Genomic DNA, 22,104 nt, shown 5'->3' with positions numbered 1-22,104 from the left:
GTTTTATCAAATCATAGTGCTTTCCAGGCACAGCAACGATGCCATCAATAAAGACCTACATGCTTTTCTTGGTATCTGCTCCTTTAACTTACCCTCCTGTCTGGACAAACTAGAGAGAGGCAGGTCTAGGTGAGATTGCTAGATTCTGTGTGTGACGAAGCTAAGGAGGCAAGCATTCATTATAGCTTCCAATTTCATACTTCCAACAGAGCCCAGAATATCCATATCCAAGTCAATTTTAACCTGTTTCCAGCTCAGCTACCCTGCCTCCCACAGTGGACTAGAAACATACCTATGGTCATTTAATTTTATATGTATGTACACACACACACACACACACACACACACACACACACATAGTATCCATAATAAATTGATATTTTTTCTCAGCCAGACCTTTAGTCATCTCTATCCCAAATTTGGACATTTGAACATTTATGTCTTTTATTTTTTTTTTAATTTTTTTAAAGATTTTATTTATATATTTGACAGACGGAGATCACAAGTAGGCAGAGAAGCAGGCAGAGAGAGAGGAGGAAGCAGGCTCCATGCTGAGCAGAGAGCCCGATGTGGGGCTCCATCCCAGGACCCTAGGATCACGACCTGAGCTGAAGGCAAAGGAATTAACCTACTGAGCTACCCAGGTGTCCCCTATGTCTTTTATTTTATCTTGAAAAATGCTACCACATAATTTTTACCATGATGGCTTTGATTGTGTTCTGTCCTCCTCTATTGTTTCTAAATATCTGATTATTAAAATTATGACACTTCAGCTAAATAATGATCTGGGTAGTGGGCAAGAAGTGAATTATCACAAGTTTCTTTTTCCTTATGAAATTTAGCACAGTTATGTTTGTAAAATTAGTCCAATGTGAATTGAATTTACACAAACATTTTTATTCTTATGACCCAGTGCTTGTCCATACTCCTTTTGCCACTTGCTTTTAGTAGATAGTGGAAATAAAGCCAGGGCAGGCTATAGATGGCATGAAGTCCTATGGATGAGGAGGGGCTCTTGGCACCTGTTGCATTTTGCTGGTTGACAGAGGAGCTAGAGTATCCCAGGAAGCCTGAGACCCTTAAGAACCCTAGTGAGTGAGGAAATGCTGACTATCTAGCTTCTTTCATCAGCCTTTGTACACAGGGCTCCACAGGAGAATTGCACCCTCAATCCTTTAGGGGCATCTATATCACCTAAGGAGTTTCCTTCTTCCCTACACATCCAGTATTATGTGACCTAAGTAACATCCTTCAGTGAACTGAGGCAACAGTCACCAGAATTATTTTTGGGGGTGTGCAGTTTAGATGAGGGATCCCAACTGAGGAGGTAAGAAGAGATATAGTGTATGTCTAACAACATTTCACTCTCCAAAAGATATATGGAGATGAGATCATTCGAGGAGGAAAACACTGACCTCCAATTTAGGAGCAAGTAGAAAGAATTTGTTTCTTCCAATCTAAGTTAGCTTTTTGAGACTTTTACTCCTAGGGGGAGCCACTTAGTAGGTCTTCCCATTCCCCATACTGTCTTTTCTCTCGTTAAGTAAAGAAATGTCCACATAGATATATGATCATATAAATATGACCAATAAGGGAGGTGATCAAGCCCAATGGACACTGTCAGTGATGCTGAGATCATTGTTAAATAATACATGTATATTCAAAAAGAAAAGAGAATTTTGGTAAAGAATTTACAGGTGAAAAATTGTCATAAAACAACATTGAGGGGCGCCTGGGTGGCTCAGTGGGTTAAGCCGCTGCCTTTGGCTCAGGTCATGATCTCAGGGTCCTGGGATCGAGTCCCACATCGGGCTCTCTGCTCAGCGGGGAGCCTGCTTCCCTCTCTCTCTCTCTCTCTGCCTGCCTCTCTGCCTACTTGTGATCTCTCTCTGTCAAATAAATAAATAAAATCTTTAAAAAAAAAAGAAAAAACAACATTGGCATTTTTTTTTTTAAGCTACAGATTGAGATATCCTCAGAACAGGCTGTTTTAAAGTGTTTTCTCATTCTGAGAAAAGGTCATAGTTGTAATAGTTATGGTTATTCCCTCCTTTTGTCATAGTAGATTTACAGGTTTTATTAAGTGAAATGTGATAAATAACAAAACAATAGGAACAATTGATCCCAGATTTGTAGAAGACATAGAGTTTCAAGTTTCTAAATCATCTTTATTAACCATGTGACCTTAGGCAAATCTCTCAATTCCTTTGAGCCTTAGCTTCTAAAACTATAAACACAAACACTCAATCTCAAGGATTAGGGTGAAAATTGAAAGATGACATATAAGCCAGTCCTATGTATTCCCCCCCAAAAAAAGCAGGGACACCTGGGGGACGCAGTGGGTTAAGCCTCTGCCTTCGGCTCAGGTCACGATCTCAGGGTCTTGGAATCAAACCCCACATTGGGCTCTCTGCTCAGTAGGGAGCCTCCTTCCCCTTCTCTCTCTCTCTGCCTGCCTTTCTGCCTACTTGTGATCTCTGTCAAATACATAAATAAAATCTTAAAAAAAAAACAGTTATGAAGTCTACCAAGATTTACTGATTAAAGTGGGGATATTTTAATTTATTTGTATTTTGTGCTCTACAGATATTTTATCCATTTCACACCCTGAAATAAGCCAAAGAACATTATGTGACTTGCTAAAGTTCAGAAAACAGATACATAGTTGAACCTGGACTCCTCTCTTCTGGCTGATTCTAAAGCCCACTTTTTGTCTTCTCTACACTGTATAACCACTTTAGCTATCTAACTTTATAACACCTTCGTCCATTGAGCTTTAGTGAATCATTTGCATCAGAAAGTAGACTATGAGGGCCACCAACTGAAATACAAAGTGAGGAATGAAGGCAGAATCTTGGAACCAGAACATTCTGTCAAAGTCATCTGGGTGAACTCCTTGTCTTATGTAAAGCTCACCAAACCAGTCCAGACACATTGTCAGGGATGGAATTAACTGCTCTGCTAACTCCTCCTCCGCTTAACCACGCTTGCTACCCCCCGAGTTCCTCCTTACATCATTTGAATCCCCTCCAGCTGCAATTTATGCCCTTCTTCTCTTATTCTTGCCTCATCAGAGAAGGAGAACAGCTGGTCACCATCCTCTATATAATCACACTTGGGATAATGAAGGTGGTTACTGAGTCACTCTTCAACAATTCCAGTCCAGGTCTTGCTACACAGACCTATCTACCGGGGAACTGACAAAGATGGCAAGTGGAGGAAAATACATTTAAAACCTATTCACACCTAGTAAAATACGGAACAGGAAAACTGATTTAGGAGAGAATATTTTCCTCATTATTTTACCACAGCTCATGTTCTGCAATTGTTTAAAATCTGAAGCCCATTCCATAATGACTAATGATATGATTTTTCATACAATTTGGCTCTAGCTTTATCTGGGTTTGAGATAATTAAGTCAGGAAATCCAAAGCGAAAAAAAAAAAAAAAGTTTGTGTTGGGGGAGTGGGGGGGTCGTTGGACAAGTTCCAGCAGGATATTTGGTTCAAGGCACATGTGTCTGAAATTAAATTTGGGAGTTAGACTGTGCTATCCTTAAATCAAGACAGCAAATGAAAGGGAACCTTCTGTGTGCTAAGAAAAGGGACTATGTAGGCTGCTGCCTTGCGGGAATTGCAGGGAATAGGGATAATTCCCAGAAACTACCCAGATTGACAGAGCGGCTGTTTGGCACACTAGATTGAGGGAACGAGAATGGAAGGCTCCCTATAATTACCTTGTGCATGTTCCTGAGAGATCACCTGTGTGCCCAGTGGATTTGAGCAGGTACAGTTGCTGGAGTGCACAGGAAATAAGACACTGCTTAAATGGAGTGATTTTTAAGGGGAGCAAGCCCGCCAGTTAGAAATCATTGGGATGTATACCGCTTCACTCATTACAGCTTGATTTTTTTGATACCTTAAAAAAAGTTGCTGCTTCTCATCATCTTTAATTGAAAAGTAATATTTTCCATCAACAAACAAATCCACTCACGTCGTCCCAGAAGCATGATTCTGCAAGGATAGGAATGACATGCTGTCTCCATTTATGACTCTGGATCAGGTGGGCAAATGTTCGAACAATTCGTTCCTTCATTTATTCATTCACTCATTCAGTCATCAGTAAAAAGGGAATAAAAACACCTTTGACAAGGTTCTATGAATTCTTCAGCTTGCCTACTTATATAATCTCATTTCCCACTAGTTTCCCTTTCATTATATATCAGACATATTGGTTTTTGCTGTCTTTTGGTCAAGCCAAGCTCATTCCTTGGTGCATTTGGATTGTGTCTGCTGTCTTTTCTCCTACTAGATCTTTTCATGGCTGTCTCTTCAGGAACATTCAAATATCAACTTGCTCTTCTTCCATGACCATGGATCTAAATGTAATATGTTGACACTTCCATCCTTTAGTTCTAATTCTCTACCCTGAGAATTTGGGTTACTCTGTTTTTATTTTATTTTTTCATAGAATTTGTTTTTAACTTCTGCAATACAAGTACCTATAACAGTATTTGGCTCACATATGAACTCATTAAATATTAATTTATCTCAGGTATTTATGTATTTATTATCTTCCACTTCCCACTAGAATGTACTCTTCATGAAGGCAGAGATTTTTTTTTCATGTTCACTGCAACTTTCCCAATGTCAGAACAGTGCTTCAACGAAAGTAACACCTCAGTAATTTCAACAATTATTTGCTGAATCTTGTTGTGGTAGGCATTTACATGTGAAGACTGTAAATGCAGTTCAGAATAGTAGATGCTGTGATTTTCGCTTTTGTTTAAGTACCTTTTATTCTTATACATCTAAGATGAGGAACCTGAGCTTACAGAGATGGTAGTGGACTCGTCATTCTGTGTTATGAGGAAGAGGACCCCACTGTGTGAGTCAGCCCTAACTATTCTCTTTGCTCTTCTATTTCAACACCACTAGTACAAACAAGTCTTGGTTGTCTGGAGGTAAAACTGGAGGCCAGACTTGAAGTCTGTGTTAGAGGAGCAGTTATAAATATCCAAAAGGTCCTGAAATGTTAGGAAGGAGTCATAAGAAGATACAGGTGAAGAGAGTAGAGTCAGACAAACGTTAGTAGCAATGTCTTCAGTGAAGTATAGTAAAAGCCTGTCAAGACCTGCAACTATAGGAAGCAGGTAAACTCAAAAGGAAAGATCAAGGGGCGCCTGGGTGGCTCAGTGGGTTAAAGCCTCTGCCTTCAGCTCAGGTCATGATCCCAGGGTCCTGGGATCCAGCCCCTCATTGGGCTCTCTGCTCAGCAGGGAGCCTGCTTCCTCCTCTCTCTCTGCCTGCCTCTCTGCCTACTTGTGATCTTCACCTGTCAAATAAATAAATAAATAAAATCTTAAAAAAAAAAAAAAGGAGAGATCAAATTGATTTTGACAGATAAGGGCTTCTGGAGTATAATCTCTCTTCAAGATCCAGAAGCTCCTTTACCTGTCCCTCTTTTTCTATCTAAAAGGAACCAAATGTTTCTGACATATATACTCTATTATCAGAATACTCTATTATCCTATCTAAAATAAATGATGTGGTCATTTATTTTAAAGAAATGTCTTCTAAATATTAAGTAAGTACCAAATCAGAGTCAAACATAGTTATGGAAAATAAAAATTGTATGTAATATATATATATACATATACACATATAATGTGTGTCTCTCTATATATATAGATATGTGTACATATACCCTGTGTCATCTTTAATATTATTATCACAGTTTATTATTACACAGAAGAATATTTCTTTCATGTCAGTCTACATCATTAGACTATAATAATGTCAGGGACATATTTTAATTATCATTTATTCCTTGATTAGTTATTTAAAGTTAATTCAGTAAGTATTTGTTTTTTTTTTTATGATAGGCACCATGATGATGTGTATATATAGACTCTGTACCACAGAGTTTATGTTTTTGCTGAAGGAGGTAAAAATTAAGTAATATAGGATGATAGTAGATATTGCTAAGTGCCTCATAGAAAATAAGAAGCCCTAAAAAAAAAAAAAGAAAGAAAAGAAAAGAAGAAGCCCTGACATGATCATGACTGGGGAAGGGATGAAGGCACCACTGAAGATAAGATAGAGATTTGGCCTCAGCAGAATTCAAGTTGAGACTCAAAGGTTGAAAAGAAACCAGAAAGATTGCTACAATCTTAAAGACAAGTGCAAAGACTACAAGGCCCAAATGGGCTTGACCTGGTCAAACAACTGTAAGGAGAACACCTAGACTGCAGCCTCATGAGCAAAGAAGCGGTAGCAAATGATGTTAGAGAGATGGCCAAAGGAAAAATCAAGCTAAGTTTTGTTGGATCTTATTCTAAGTACTTTGGGAGCTTTTGAGCTGGGGGAAAATTTATATGATTCATGTTTTTCAAAGGATTCATCTAATTAAAATAGAAGAAATGATAGGAAGGTATGATGGAAAAACCAGTTTTAGGCAAGACCATATTGGAGGTGACCAGGTAAGAGAGAAGAGTGGTTTTAGCTTCGATATGCAATGAAGATGGAGATAATACTTGTAGAGTACACTGAAAGTTTAGATATAGGAATATGGGTAACTACTAGGTTTTGACTTGAGCATTTGGTTTGATGGTGATGTCACTTATTTATAGGGAAAAGACTGACCTGAGTGAGAAACAGGTTGGGATGTTAGAGTAGTCATTAATACCATTCTTAATAAATTTCAGAGTTCACACTACCTAGATATTTGTCATATGTATATGAAGCTCAGAACTAGTTTGGGCCAGGCATATATAATTGAGAGTCATAAGTGTAATATTTAAAGCCATTGACTTGGAGATGATCACCAGTAAGAAGGTGTTGAGAGAGAAGATACTAAAACCTGGAAGCAATCTTGAGAATAACAAATATTTAGAGGTCAGATAAACATAAGGAATATGTAAAAATTTATAACAAGGAATTATCAATTAGATAAAAAGGAAAATTATAAGAATATGGAATCACAGGAATTGAGAGAATCTTTCAAATATATGGGGGTATTTATTTCTATTGAATAACAATAAAATGTGTAAAAGACTGAGGACAAATATTGTATTTATTTGTTAGTGTGGATGTCACTGTTGTCTTGATATGTACATTTCAGCAGATCAGTGAACACCTAAACACATCTGAATCAAAGTACTGAATGTTAAAGACAAACAGGCAATCTTTAAAGTGGTCAGAGAGGAAGGATAGATTTTGTTTGCAAATGAAAGAAGGATGATTAGTTATACTCACTGCTGAATTTCAGAAGCAGCATTGGAAGCCTGAATTCTCAGAAGCAGCATTAGAAGCCTGAATTCAATATCTACAAAGTTAGTAAAGATTTCAATTCTAGTGAAACTATCACTTAGGAATGAGACTAACAACCCACCCATTACAATAGATATTAAAATTAATGAGTTTGGGTGAGGATGTGGAGAAATAACACTTGTGTACTGCTGATGGAAATATAAAATGGTGCAGTCACTAAGGAAAACAGTATAGTGGTGCCCTACCCCCCCAAAATTGAAAATGTAATCATCATATGATCCAGAGTTTCCACTCTGGGATATATACCCAGATGAATTGAAAGTAGGAACTAAAATAGAGATTTGTGTATCTATGTTCATAACAACATTATTTGCAAAAGCCGAAAGTTGGAAACAATCCTAGTATCCATCCATTGATGGATAGATAAATAAAATGTTGTATGTTGTATGTATATACCAATTAAGATGTTTTAAAATAATGTTGACCTTTCTGAACCTCTAAAATTTCTCCAGGATCCCCAGGAGGTTTACAGGCCATACTTTGAGAACTGCCAGTATAAAATGTTCTTAATATGAAACATTAGATACAATGTTTATCCTAATAATGATGTAACACAATCATGACCAAAGGACTCTCCATGTGTTTTCAACATCCCTTTAAATCTTCACAACAACTTGATAATGTAAGTACCATTGTTCCACCCCTCCCCCTTTTCATAAACTCCTCATCTTCAGGAAATACAACCTATGCTGTATATAAAGTAAAGCATGATAGCTTATAAAGTGTGAAATGTAAAGTAAATTAGCCTGCCTGACTGCCTGTAAGCAGAACTGGAACAACCTTGCCTAACACTCTTGAGCTAACTGGTCTCAAAATCTTTTCCAATGATTAATAGATTCTCTTCATTAGTGCTTAAAAATTTAATTTGTTTATTTCCCCTAATTCTGCTGTAGGCATGGCACTGGGTTCTTTGTTATTTGTTGGAATTACTCTTTCCATTGTTCTAAGAACTAATCATTCTTTGTAATAGTACTGAATCTTCACTCCTTACCTGCTCAGGTGTTTTGGGTGTATTTTGTTTTTGTTTTTTGTTTTTGTTTTTGTTTTTGGTATCACCTCCAACAGTCATGCTGATGGGGGCTAAAGAAAACACCCACATACCATTCTTATATTAGGATTCCTCAAAGAGTAGTTTTTATTGCTAATGTTTATAAAATCTTATTTATTTCCCTCTTTCATAATGTAAAATGTGCCCCCAAGGGTCCTAAGGGCTGGGTGAGAAGACAATTGGGAGTGGTATTAAATATTCTGACTAAATGAATGTGAACACTACCATGTGTATTTTAGCTGGAAAACAAAGCAAAATATATAAGCTAAGTATTTTACAAATACTCAAGCTTGGAATCTTTATACAGTTTTAGTGCAGTACCTTACAAATGTGGAGATTTAATAACATCGAGGAACAAGTGCTGTATAAATTGGAAAAGTCTTGGTCAGTTTTGCTCCAAGTAAGGTCCTCAATCCACTTCATCAGGACTCCCGGCATGATCATCAATTTGTTAAAAATAGAAATTTGGGGTTATAATTTGCCAGAGATACAGACTGAATGGATCTGAGGTGGAGTTCATACACTCACATATTTAAAAGTTTCCTCATGCCATTCTTAGGTAGGCAATACTTTCAGTACACTTGATCTAGAGGATAACATCTTCGCATATCCTAATGACACTCGGAGCTCTTATTTACCAGGAAGTATTCCATGTGTTTGAAAATGTGATCTTGGTAGGTGGCAGAATCAGGTGAATCCAGGCTGCCTCTGGGGTCTGCTCTAAACTACTAAATTCTATTTCCTTTAACTTCATATAAAATGCCTCAATTATCAGACATCTGCAGTGGAATAAACCAGAACAATGAAATGCATTTTCTTGAATTGTCTTTTCTAGTACTTTGAAATAACCTGTCGGCAAGATACCCTGAGTTGAATCTAAAGCACTTAATAAACATATGTGGATTAACTCATCACTGAGAATTGTGTGGGAGCTTTCCAAATAATTTCTAAAATATTGGATATAGGAAGGTGTAATAGTAGAAGGGAAATAACCCAAGGGTCAGGGCCCATCATGCTGGAAAGCTAATCTCACAAATACCAAAAGGCAGTGTGACTGCCCCAGGGATTTTTGGTACCAAGAAGGAAATATTAATTGTGGCTATAGGGACGCTTCCCATCCTTTCAGTCTTCCAACAGAGAGATATCTGCATGAACCACCTCATTCCCAGTGGAGCTCAGGACAATGGGCCACAGTGGCTTTTCAAGAAAAGGTTAGAACACTCTCACTAAAGTGAAAGCACGTTGCAGTGTTGAAATGCCTTTGCAGAGGTGAGCTAATGTAAATAGAAAAATAAAACAAATAAGCCAAATAGACAAAATAGCAACTATCACCACTTCTGAGGTACCCGTTTATAAAATATGGGATCATTGTCAATATGATCAGTCCCTATTCTTCTCCTTTAGAGGTAGCCTATCATCCTAATAGATAAAGAATAAAATCATTGTTACCCAAAGAAACATGACTATCAGAAGATCCATTTCTGTTTTCTGATCTGCATTATATTCGGTTATAGAAGCAAGTTAGTTGAGTTATGGGCCTGAAGGCAGGCATAAACCATTGATCATTTTCTCTCTGAACATTTGGGGGTTGGTAGTTTTCAAACAGAATTCCACAATTAGTCTGTAAAATAATTAAAAGTATCTGTGTAGTTGTGGTTAAGGGTAAAACATTTTACTTATAATTGAAAATAGTGAGGACAATGGCACTTACACCAAAACTGTGCGATCAAAGGCTCTCTGTGCATTTATTTTTGTACTGGTACACAAATTCTGGAGCTGGATGGCCACGGTTTATATTCAGTCTCCACTATCTATTCGATGCGTGGCCTTGAGGGAGTCACTTAGGTTCCCTGTGCTTCAGTTCCTTCATCTGCCAAAGCTGGATAATAATATTACCTATCATAGGGTGATGGTGAAGATCTAATTCATTGATACTTGACGTATAGCAAGAATGATATGTGCTCATTAGTATTTTGTGGTTGCCCACCAGAAAGATGTGAACATCCTCCCCCCAAAATGTAGAGTATAGGCTACATTCTCTGTTTAAGAATTCAGGTCTCAATAAGAATAGTCTCCACTCTAAACTTTGGTAAAACCATCAATAAAATGAAGAAGGAAGTCCCTGCCCTGTCAGCATCTCAGAGCTATTGTGATAATTAAATGTGAAATTATGTTTAAGAAGAGTTTTATGAATTTATAAAACATGGTAACTACATAATTAATTTAGAAGTATTACTATTATTGTCAAGAAGCCTCAAGGAGATGGCAGACCTTGAAGGAGGAGCTGGAAAAGGAATTTTCTTCCTGCAGGTGAAGACAAGTTGCCCAAATGCACCCCAGTCATCTTCACACTGTATCAGCAAACAGGCTGAAATTCTTTTTTTTTTTAATTTTTGTAATTCACTCTTTTTTTTTAATAATTCTATTTGTAATGTACTCTCTTTGATGATAAAAACAAAAAACTGACAGGGAGAAAGATAACTCAGCCATCCAAATATGAATCAAAATTATTTTCACTTACTCTACTGCTGGCATCCAGGATATGAAACTGTTATGTGCTGGACTACTGAGCTGTCTGTCAAATACCTTAGGACTGTGGGAACTAGTCCCTATTTCATTATAGCCTCTGTGATGGTGTAATAGGTTGTCCTTATAATATTCTACTGCCTGCATTCTTCTATTCCCAAAATGCCTCAGATCTCAAAGGAAAACATTTTAGTATGAGTCCCTCTAACAAAAAGAAAGCAATTATGTATGATATATACATGATATTACACATGATACATAGATATTTTCATCCATATCATCACCACCAGCAGCATTAAAGTTTTCTTTTTGATGAAAACTTAACTCCCATTGTTTCTTTTGGTGTAATATTTTATTTGTCATAAATTGTCTGCAGTTGAGTATTGGGTCCCCTTGGCTTTTTTGATATCATCAGGCTTCTGATTAAAAGTGTTAGAATGTTTTATTAAATGAAAATTTAATCACAAGTTTTAGGATTGTTAATTGAATGCCCTTTCCAGACTTACAGATGACCTGATGCATTTGAGGAAGACCAAGAAATTGAGATGTAACCTCAAGTAAAGATTGTTTTAAATAGAAACTTTGTAACTTACCTGGTACTGGTTTACAAAGCTATCCTTGCTGGCATGACCTGGATCCACTGTCTTTAATAACTTCCACAGTTATTTTAAGAATGTTACTTTACTATTCTGAGAAGGCTTGGAATGACATGTCGGTATCATTGCTTTCTGCTACTATGTTCTGTCCTCAGTTTCTTTTGGTCATCGGAGAGAGGAAAAAAAAAAAAAAAACCTGAAAAAGAGATCATAATTTTTAAGGCTTTTAACAATCTATTAAGCAGGGAGGCAGAGTTTCCCAGGACACAAACTATTCCACAGACATAGGCTGGATACTTTAGGAGGTGAAATTTACCACATTAACGGACTGTGTTCAGACACTTCTGGACAGCAAACAGGTTTCAGAATCAGAAAAACTAAATTTAATTCCAAGCTCCCATTAGTCTTTGTTCTCACTAACCACGGATTTCCTAATCTCTTAAACAGGGTAATAAAAGATTCTGACATCATAGAGTTATTTTGAGGTTAAATGAGGAAATGCACGTCAAAATGTCTTCTAAACTCTAAAACATTTTAAAAGCAAAACTCTCCCCCTCCTCTCCCCCCAGGGCACAAAAGGCATCAGGAAACCACTTCTGGAGGCTATGTGATATTGTGTATGGCGTTTCTCACGTGGTGAGTCACCATAGGTCTATAGGGATCTGCTTTCATGTCAAAATCTCCTATTAGAACCCCTGCCTGGTTTTGAAAATCACTTACTCTAGGGTTTCTGCTTTTGCTTCACTTTGGGTCTCTGATGCCTTTTTTCCTCTATCATGTTTAGTCAGAAAAGCAATCAATAAGATTTTTAAAATATTTTATTTTCAAACACTTTATTTTTATTGGGATGGTCATTGAGGGTGTATATAGACCAACTACCAGGCTATGAAATGAAAGTCTGTCATATACATCAGAAGTCAGCAGAATATCTGTTTCTGCAGAGATCTGTAAAAATTTACACCGATATAATTTTAAATAGGGTCAGCATTTTATAATTCAGTGGCTGATAATTGGCTTTACTGAGTGTCACATGTTCTAAGAAATATACTTTCCTTTATTTAGTGTGTTGCTGTTCACATTCTAAATCATCATCTCTACTCTCTGTTTCCTTCACTCCTATATTCCAAAGTACCATCTTTAGGACTAAAATGTATCTATCTTTTAAGCATGCTGAAAAATTCAGTTATATATTTTACCATAAAATATACATAATTAGTTAAACTACACATAAATGGTTAAATACTGAGTGGTGGGCAAAATGGGGAGGGAAGGCTCAGAATGACCTTGTCATAATAGGAAACCATCGACAAGCAACAAAATTCCTACTGAGTGGGAGAAGATATTTTCAAATTATATATTCGATAAAGGGTTAATATCCAAACTATTTAAAGAGCTTATACAACTGAACACCAAAGATTTGGTTAATTTCTTATTATTGCTTTTCTACTTTACATAAGTTACTTTGCTAAATATGAGAATGACATTATATACTTTATGTCTTTGAGTGTCTATGCATATTTAATCAGAATTTCATTATCTCCGCTTTAAATATTTGGTACAAAGATGAATGTTACATATTTTTAAGTTTGATTTGCATTATCACTTAGGCCAAAAGTAAAATTCCAGAAAGTTACATTCCCAAATGTTTATAACTGATGTGGGAAATAACATTAGAGAATCAACTTAAAAAACATCTTTTCATCTTTTCACCCTTCTAGTTGACAGAGTGAGGAATACCTTTATGGGCTACCAAAAAGGCTGTACCTTTTTTCATGTCACCCCTCAGCTTCCTGTCATGTCATTCCCATAGAGAACCACAGCAGACATGTGCTAATGAAAAAAATCTGAAACACATTTGCTCTTCTGTTTTCCAATGAAATTAATGGGCACTGAATGACAATTTTCCATGTCCCTAATCTTTATCATGCCAGGAGTTAGCGCGTGTCATTGTCAATGTCGCTTTTTCAAACTCCTGGGCAGATATGTTGGCTGAGAATGACGCGAAAAGTGATTTCCAATAAATGAGATGCCTGTGGGAGGAAGAATAGATATCACGGACAGGTGGGTTCTGAGGGCCTCTGCAGCAACGCTGTTAGCTGACTTCCAAAATTATCTCTGCATTTTATAGTTATTCAGCAAATCTCTTCTCACAATAAATAGATCCCCTGTGCTGCTTTAAAAGGCCATGGCATTCATTTCATTCCATTTCACGGAACAGGAGCAGCTTGTTGATTAGATGAAAAAGAAGTTAGCCCTGCAATAGGCTGCTTTTCACCCTCCATTTATAAGGTGATTGGGAATTTCATAGTAATGATCTCTTGGTACATTTTTTTCTGATATTACTTTTAAAGTCTATTGGGTAGCAACTTTTTTGTTCCCTCAAGGAAATCAATTTGGGGTAGTTGTTTACTATACATCACATACACATGCTTTGAAATTTACTGCAAACAAAACCTCACTAGATTTCTTTTCTTTCCCTCCCCCTTGGCAGTTTGCCTACAATAAATGGCTTTCAACTCCCTAATGGACATTTTTTTCTAGTCTACTACCCCTAGAGCTTTCTGTCATCCTGAAGCTATCAGGGAAATCCAAACTAGAAGATTTTATTTTATCTAACCTGTCATAGTCTGTTTCTGGACCCATGGGGGCTGTGTGTGTGTGTGTGTGTGTGTGTGTGGTATATATGTGGGACTTTAACTCCACTTTGAATAGAAATCCAAGACCAAACTTCTGAGAAAATCCCTAACAAATGTTTCTAGTTGGGAGATTTGATAGCTTGCCTTTAATAAGAAGAGTTTACCTCCAGATCTTTTTAAGATGCTATCTTGTCATACTAAAGCAGTCATGACAGTATGTTAAAGAAAACTAGCCCTAAACTGATAACTACTTGACAGGGCTCATTCCTCTGTTAACCTGGTGTGGCTGCTAATAGTCTAACAGCAGCTACTGATGTGAAGGATTAAACCATGAAGAAAGAAAAAAATCTACACTCATGATCCCTTCATTTAAAAACTGTCAAGAGTGGTATTAGACCAAATTTCCTAAGATCGACCAGCTGCTCTGTAGATCTAATTGAACTTGTTCATGTATTTTATACTTTCCCTCCCTCTCTCTTGTGCTCTCTCTCTCTCTCTCTCTCTCTATATATATATATATACACATACTATATATACTTTTGTATTATGTTATATAACATTTATAGTATTATTTATATGATATACATAGTAAATATTATATATGTAGTATATTAGTGTATATATAGTATATACAGTATATACTATATAGTAGATTATATATAGTATATTAGTATGTACTGTATAGTAGAATATATAATATGTAATATTATATATAATATTTATATGATATTATATATTATGTTTATAGTATTATTTGTATATTATAATATATATTTATAGTATAGCATATATAGCAAATATTTATAAATCTGTATATAATAATTGTTTTAAGATTAGTTCTGATTTAGACTTCCTTAGTATAAATATATTTCCTCTCCTTTACATTATATACACAGCATACTCATCAATTTAATTTTAAGAAGTTCAATGTCCTTTAAACATGAGAAACATGCTTGACATCTATGCTTTTTTCACAAATATGACATCTTTTGCCCCCCACTCCACGAACATAAAGGCAATTTGATGTTCAACAAAACATTACTGTTTATTCAAATTGTAAAATGGACTGTTAAAAAGGTTGAGGTGGTGGATAAAACTACCAACCTGAATTGTTTTCCATAAATACTAGACACTCCAAAAATTATAGATTGTTTTGGTCAGTAAAATCTACTGTTTTATAAGAGTTTAATGTTTTATAATATAGCTGTTTATGCTGTACCCTAGTTTTGACCATGACTTTCTCATCAGGGAAAAATGCTTCTCTTTCTTTACAATCTATTGGTTAGGTGTGTTTTTATTGTTGTTTTCTGTAAGTCTGGATGAGCACCAGTGAAAAATTAAGTGGTCAGAATTAACATGGATAATATTTATTGACTTATTCCACATTTGGGAAAGATACACTGAATTCTAACAATAATTATAAATTCCCGGACATATTTGCACATATCTTAACGTATTTGTTTTATCATCTTTATTGAAAACCCAATGGAAAATGCTAATGTTATACTATCAATTCAAATATTTCAATCAGATACATCATTCATTTTCAACTTCTCCCTCATAACGGATCAGCCTAGAGTAGAGCTGCTACCACTATTATTACCTGAAGGAATGCTACTCACAGGTGTCTGTCTTGCCTTCTCTGCTCAAAGGAAACTTCAAATGCAGATTCCTCCTCCAGAATAATTTTAATTAGCAGAGCACTCAGTGTCGAAATGCCTACTTTGGTCCCTGCCAGGAAGATTCCATCAACTTCTATCTGGATCACTTACCCTCTTCTGTTGACTTAGCATTTCCTGAAATACAGTCTTCACTGACCTAGTACTCCAGGAAACACCAATTTAGTATGGTAAATTACCATTTTCACTGCTGCCTCAGCCTTTCCGGCAAAGACTATTTTTTTCCTTAGTGCTTCTGTCAGAGAGCTATGGTTTTGAGGTGGATTTAGAAGTTCAGGACTATTACAGAACATAATGACAGGATGCCCTCAAGTGGTAACACTTACTCTACCCAGAAAGCTCTAAATGGTTTACAACATGAATTCACAATCCATCCTGTGGCCTCCTTAAGAGAGGAGGATCATATCCCAGTAGCATGCAATAAACAGGTAGCGTGCAAAAGCTGAAAGAAATGGAGACAATATTAAATGTATCTGAGATAACATATTTAATCAAAAGATTTTTCTATGTGTCTCAAATTACCATTCCTTAAAATATTGATTGCAACTTTTCCTAATTGCCTACCATTGGATATGAACAGCATCCAATTGGTTATGGGAATTGCTTAGAAATATTTACTGGGACCACTGACCCCCCAAAAATGGCACATTTCATAATGGCTTAGGTTCCACTAATTAATGCTTCCAACCTTCCACTTTCTCATCTGCAAAAAATCACAATAGAATAGATAAGACAGATTAAAAGAAATACATGAATACCAGAATGGTTGTCTAATACAAAGACAGAGCTCAATGAAGGATCATTTTAGTCCCATTTCATTTCTCACATTTCTCATTACCAGTGAGAATACAGCCAGGAGTCTAGCTCAGAATTCAGATGAAAAACCTGATATTTATGGGGCACCTGGGTGGCTCAGTCTATTAAGCATGTGCCTTTGGTCCAGGTTGTGATTCCAGCATCCTGGGATCTAGACTCTTGTTGGCTTCCTCCTCAACAAGGTCTGCATCTCCTTCTGTCCCTCCTCCTACTTGTGCTCTCTCAAATAAATTTTAAAAATCTATTTTAAATTTTCATTTATTTGAGAGAGAGAGAGAGCACGCAAGCCAGGAATAGAGGCAGAGGGAGAGGGAGATGGAAACAGAGAAGCAGACTCCCCACTGAGCAGGGATCCTGATGTGGGGCTCATCCCAGGACCCTGGGATCATGACCTGAATCCAAGGCAGATGCTTAACCAACGGAGCCACCCAGGTGCCCCAATAAATACATTAAATCTTAAAAAACAAACAGACAAACAAACAAACAAAAACTGATATTTGAAAAGGGCCAGAAGGAGAGAAAGGATGCACTGACACTAATGTGATAACATGTAATAAATCCCTCAGATCCTGGATCCAGCTGAACACTTTTCAAATAGACCTTTGGGTTTTTTTGTTTGTTTGTTTTGTTTTTGTTTTTTGTTTTTGGCTCCAAATCCCTTCCCTGTGTGTTGGAAGTCTTCTGTAGTTCACTCTGGTAAATAGATCTATTCTGGCTCAAACTTTCAGTCACTCAGGTCTGCAACCTCAGAGTCATCCTTTAATCATACTTTTTTTTTTTTTTTTTTAAATTTCCCACTTGAATTATGTGGTTTTCTGAATGTTTCTCCAATGTGTAATCATCTCCTTTTTAACCACCACCATGACACCTTTGGTTCAGGTCCTCAGCCTTCTTCACCTAACTGGCCTTCCCAACATCAGTCTCCTCTTCTTACTGTAATTGTTGCAAGTTATCTTCCAAAATACAAGTATGACCGTTACTCTTCAGGTTAGGCTATTCGTTTGTTGTTTTTTTTTTTAATTCTCCAACAGGAAAAATAAAAATCTACTTCTTTATGAATTGTAGAAGGTCCTTCAATTTCTACATCATGTCCTTAACATTTCTTCCTTTCTCTCTTTCTCATTTCCCATCTGTACCTGATGATTTGCAAATCTCATTTCCTCCCATTTCTCTCTTCCTTTGGCAGGGTATATTCCATATTTGGAATGCTCACACCCTCAATTTATTCATTTTGAAAAAGTCACATATCTCTTCACTCTTTTCTGTCAAATTTTACCTCCTCTTTAAAACTTTCACTACTCCATTTCTTTTGTTTTAATTTTTTAACTGTGTTTCCATAATACTTCGTATACATCTTTTATCAAATCTCATTATTGATACCAGAATACACAGTTATTTTATTTCTTCACTATGTATCTATTTAGGTGTACACACTAGGTCTTATTTGAATGTTTCTGCCTCAACATTACAGTATCTTACAAATTGGAAGTCCTAGAAAAATGTTTAAGCTATCAATGATTTAATGGATAAATGCAAAGCATTAAATATTTTTAAATATTACAATGCATAAATATATTATTTAGGAAATGGGAGTTCAATTAGCTATAAATTCAGCTTAAATTTAAAAGATAAACACTTTGATATTTATTTAATCAAGAGTTAGAGTTTACAGCAGCCCAAACAGCTATACAGTGAGAAATAAAACCTGGGATAGGAGTACTACACAAAGGGTGAATCCCAAATATGTGTGTAAACTCCACACAATCTGTGACCAATCCCTGAACTACGTATAAGTGGAAGAAAAGCCAATAATACAGACAGGGGTAGCAAATGAAAAGCTGAGATAACTGAGCAGAGATCTTTGCTGCTGCTTGCCACAAGAAAGAGTTTCAGTCAAACCAAATTTACTGCTGGAAGACTATATATATATTCTCTAGAAGCTAACAATATTTCAAATCAGTGTAGCACATAATATTTAATTTCCAGCATGTAATCACAAATTCCTAGATTTGAAAAAAAGAAAAAAAAAAAAACAGGAAAAGATAAACCATAGTCAATAGAACCAACAGTCAATAAAAAAAAAATCTCAAAATGATCCAAATGTTAGAATTATGAAATTAGTATCTTAAAACAGACATTATGGTATGTTCACAGTTTTGAAGGAAAACATGGTTATAATGAACTAACAGGTTTCCATCAAACAGATGGAAAGTGTAAATAATGACCATATACAAATCCTAGAACTGAAAATGAAATATATGAAATTAGAAAAGAAAAAGTTATTACTAGATATACTTAATAGATGATTGGATAAGACAAAAGAAATGGTCAATTAATTTGAAGATTTAGGAATACAACTTATCCAATCTGAAGAATGGAGATATAAAAAACGTATTAGGGGGAAAAAAGGATCTTACACTAAGATCCTTAATAGGACAGTATCAATCATGGATTAATCCATGGATACATGGATTACATAACTGGAGGATTTATGTTAGTTATATCAGAAAATGTTCTTGATTCTATAAATTATTCTCAAGTATTTACATAATATATTAGTTTGCTAGGGCTGCTATCACAAAGTATCGCAAAATTAGTGGCTTCAACAATGGAAATTTATTCTTTGAAGTTCTGGAGACTAAAAGTTCAGGATTAAGGTATCAGCAGAGCCATGTTCCCTCTGAAGGCTCTAAGGAAGGATCTGATTCAAGCCTCTTTCTTAGCTCCTGGTAGTTCTTTGACTTGTAGCAGCATACCTCCAATCTTCACAGGGAGATCTCCCTCTGTGTGTACAGGTACCCAACTTTTCCCCTTTCCATAGGGATAATAGACTTTGGATTAGGGCCCACCTTAATGACTTCATTTTGACTTGATTGCCTCTATGAAGACTATTTCCAAGTATGGTCTTCAATATATCTTTTTGGGAAGAGACAATTCAACTCATAATAGTAATAAAGGATTATTATGATGTGTCTAACATAATCTCAAAAGATTCAGAAAAACTATGCAGAAAAACATATACAAACACACATACACATGTGTGTGCATAAATACATATATATATACACATGCATACACATATATGCATGTATGCATATGTATAGCCTAAGAGGGAGAGAGAAAATAATAAGCTAATGAGAAAAATATAAATAATTAGTAAATCTGGATTTGGAGTATATGAGAATTTCCCATACAAGTTTAAAATTGTATCAAAGATAAAATGTGACAAAATCTCGGCGCTCGCTTGCTTGGGTCTGACCGAGCTGGCGAAGGCCGGGCCGGCGCACGGGGCGGCATGGAGGGGCTGCCGCCCGCCGCGGGCGGGGAGGTCTCCTTGCACAACTTCAGCGCGAGGCTGTGGGAGCAGCTTGTCCACTTCCATGTCATGCGGCTGACGGACTCGCTGTTCCTGTGGGTGGGAGCCACGCCGCACCTGTGCAACCTCGCCGTGGCCATGTGCAACCGCTACGATTCCATCCCTGTGTCTACCTCCCTCCTCGGAGACACTTCTGACACCACCTCTACTGGCCTCGCACAGCGCTTAGCCAGGAAGACCAAGAAACAGGTGTTTGTCAGCTATAACCTTCAAAACACAGACAGTAACTTCGCATTACTGGTAGAAAACAGGATCAAGGAAGAAATGGAGGCTTTTTCGGAAAAGTTCTAGCAGAGTGGCAGAAGTGAGGATTTGTAACTTACGTACAATATACATTGAAATAAAGGGATTGAATTCAAAAAACAAAACAAAACAAAACATAAGAGGGTTAGGATTACCAGACTATGCATGCTTCCTGGATTCAGCATTCTTGCTCTTTCTGGAGTGGGAACAAATTTTCTCTCCTCAGCATTCTCAGCCATACTGCAGCCTCAAGGACAAACAATTTATCTGAACAAAAAGTATTTAATGAAACTAAATGGGTGCTTTAGGGCTTAGCACTACCTACCTATTGCCTTTTATCAATCTGTGAGCCTAGGTCCAGTTAAAAATCTTGTCTGAGCTTTCCTCCAGTCCTAGAAACTCTTTAAGTCCTCTTTATTTTCTAGGTCCCTCTGAATGAAATCCCATCTCTATATACTCAGCCCTAAAAAATCTGACCCTGAAGGTCCATCTTAGTGAAGAAAGAAATTTGCCTTCATATTTCCCCAAAACTCATAATCTATTTTTTTTAGTTTTGAGTATAGTTAACACATGTTACCTTAGTTACATTAGTTTCAGGTGTACAATTTAATGATTTGATAAGTTTATACATTATGCTATTTTCTCTATAAATGTAGCTACCATCTGTCCCTCTAGATTACATGCTCTTACAATATCATTGACTGTGTTCCTTATGCTCTGCTTTTTAGTCCTGTGTCTTACTCATTCCATAACTGGAGACCTGCATCTCCCTCTCCACTTCACCCATTTTTCCCAAACCAACACTCCCCTCCCCTGTAGCAATAATCAGTTTCTTCTCTGTATTTATAGTTCTGATTCTGTATTTTGTTTACTCATTTTTTAGATTCCATTTAGAGTGGAATCATGTGGCATTTGTCTTTCTCAGTCTGACTTATTTCATTTAGAAAGCCTCTAGGTCCATCCATGTTGTTTCAAATGGCACAATCTCATCCTTTTTTTATGGCCATATGATATTCCAGCATGTGTGTGGGGGGGAGTGTTTACCATATCTTCTTTATCTAGTCATCTATCGATGGATGTTTGGACTGCTTCCATAATTTGGCTATTGTGAATAATGCTGTAATAAACATGGATATACACATATCTTTTCCAGTTAGTGTTTGCACTTTCCCTGGCAAAATATCCAAGAGTGGAATTAGTTCTATTTCCAATTTTTTGAGGAACCTCCACACTGTCTTCCACAGTGGCTGCACAAATTTATATTCCCACCAACAGTACACAAGGATTCCTTTTCCATCATATCCTCTCCAACATTTGTTATTTCTTATCTTGTTGAGTTTAGCCATTCCAACAGGTGTGGGGTGGTATCTCATTGTGGTTTCGATTTGTAATTTTTCTGATGATTAGTGATGCTGAGCATCCTTTCCTTTGTTTGTTGTAAATCCATATTTCTTTGGAAAAATATCTATTGAGGTCCTCTGCCTATTTTTAAATCAGATTGTTTGTTTTTGTTGTTGTTGTTGTTATTGTATGAATTATATATATATTTTGAATATCAACGCTTTATCAGATATGTCATTGGCATATATCTTCTCTAACTCAGTAGGTTGTCTTTTGTTTTGTTGATAGTTTCCTTTGCTGTACAAAAGCTTTTTTATCTTGATATAGTATCAATAGTTTATTTTTGCTCCTTGCCTTAGGAGTTTATCTAGAAAGATGTTGCTATGGCTTATGTCAGAGAAACTACTGCCTGTGTTCTCTTCTAGGATTTTTATGATTTGGGGTCTCATGTTAAGATATTTAACCCATTTTGAGTTTGTTTTTGTGTACAATCTTAGATAGTAGTGTAATTT

General features: G+C 36.4%; 1 protein-coding gene across 1 annotated transcript; it reads left to right on the top strand.

Annotated features, from left to right (window-relative positions):
• The first annotated feature begins 19,927 nt into the window (after positions 1-19,927).
• LOC125094330 (proteasome assembly chaperone 4-like) lies at positions 19,928-20,317 on the top strand. Its single transcript, XM_047719946.1, has one exon. The coding sequence runs from the start codon at positions 19,928-19,930 to the stop codon at positions 20,297-20,299; it is 372 nt and encodes a 123-aa protein (XP_047575902.1). The 3' UTR covers positions 20,300-20,317.
• Positions 20,318-22,104: the final 1,787 nt, after the last annotated feature.

This window comes from Lutra lutra, chromosome 2 (genome assembly GCF_902655055.1).
Source record: "Lutra lutra chromosome 2, mLutLut1.2, whole genome shotgun sequence".
NCBI classification, from domain to species: domain Eukaryota; kingdom Metazoa; phylum Chordata; class Mammalia; order Carnivora; family Mustelidae; genus Lutra; species Lutra lutra.
The sequence above is the reverse complement of the archived record's forward strand: the minus strand, read 5'-3'. Positions and strand labels throughout refer to the sequence as shown.

What these genes read in the sequence shown, in the direction of transcription:
- LOC125094330 (XM_047719946.1), top strand. Translation starts at nt 19,928, where the DNA reads ATGGAGGGGCTGCCGCCCGCCGCGGGCGGGGAGGTCTCCTTGCACAAC.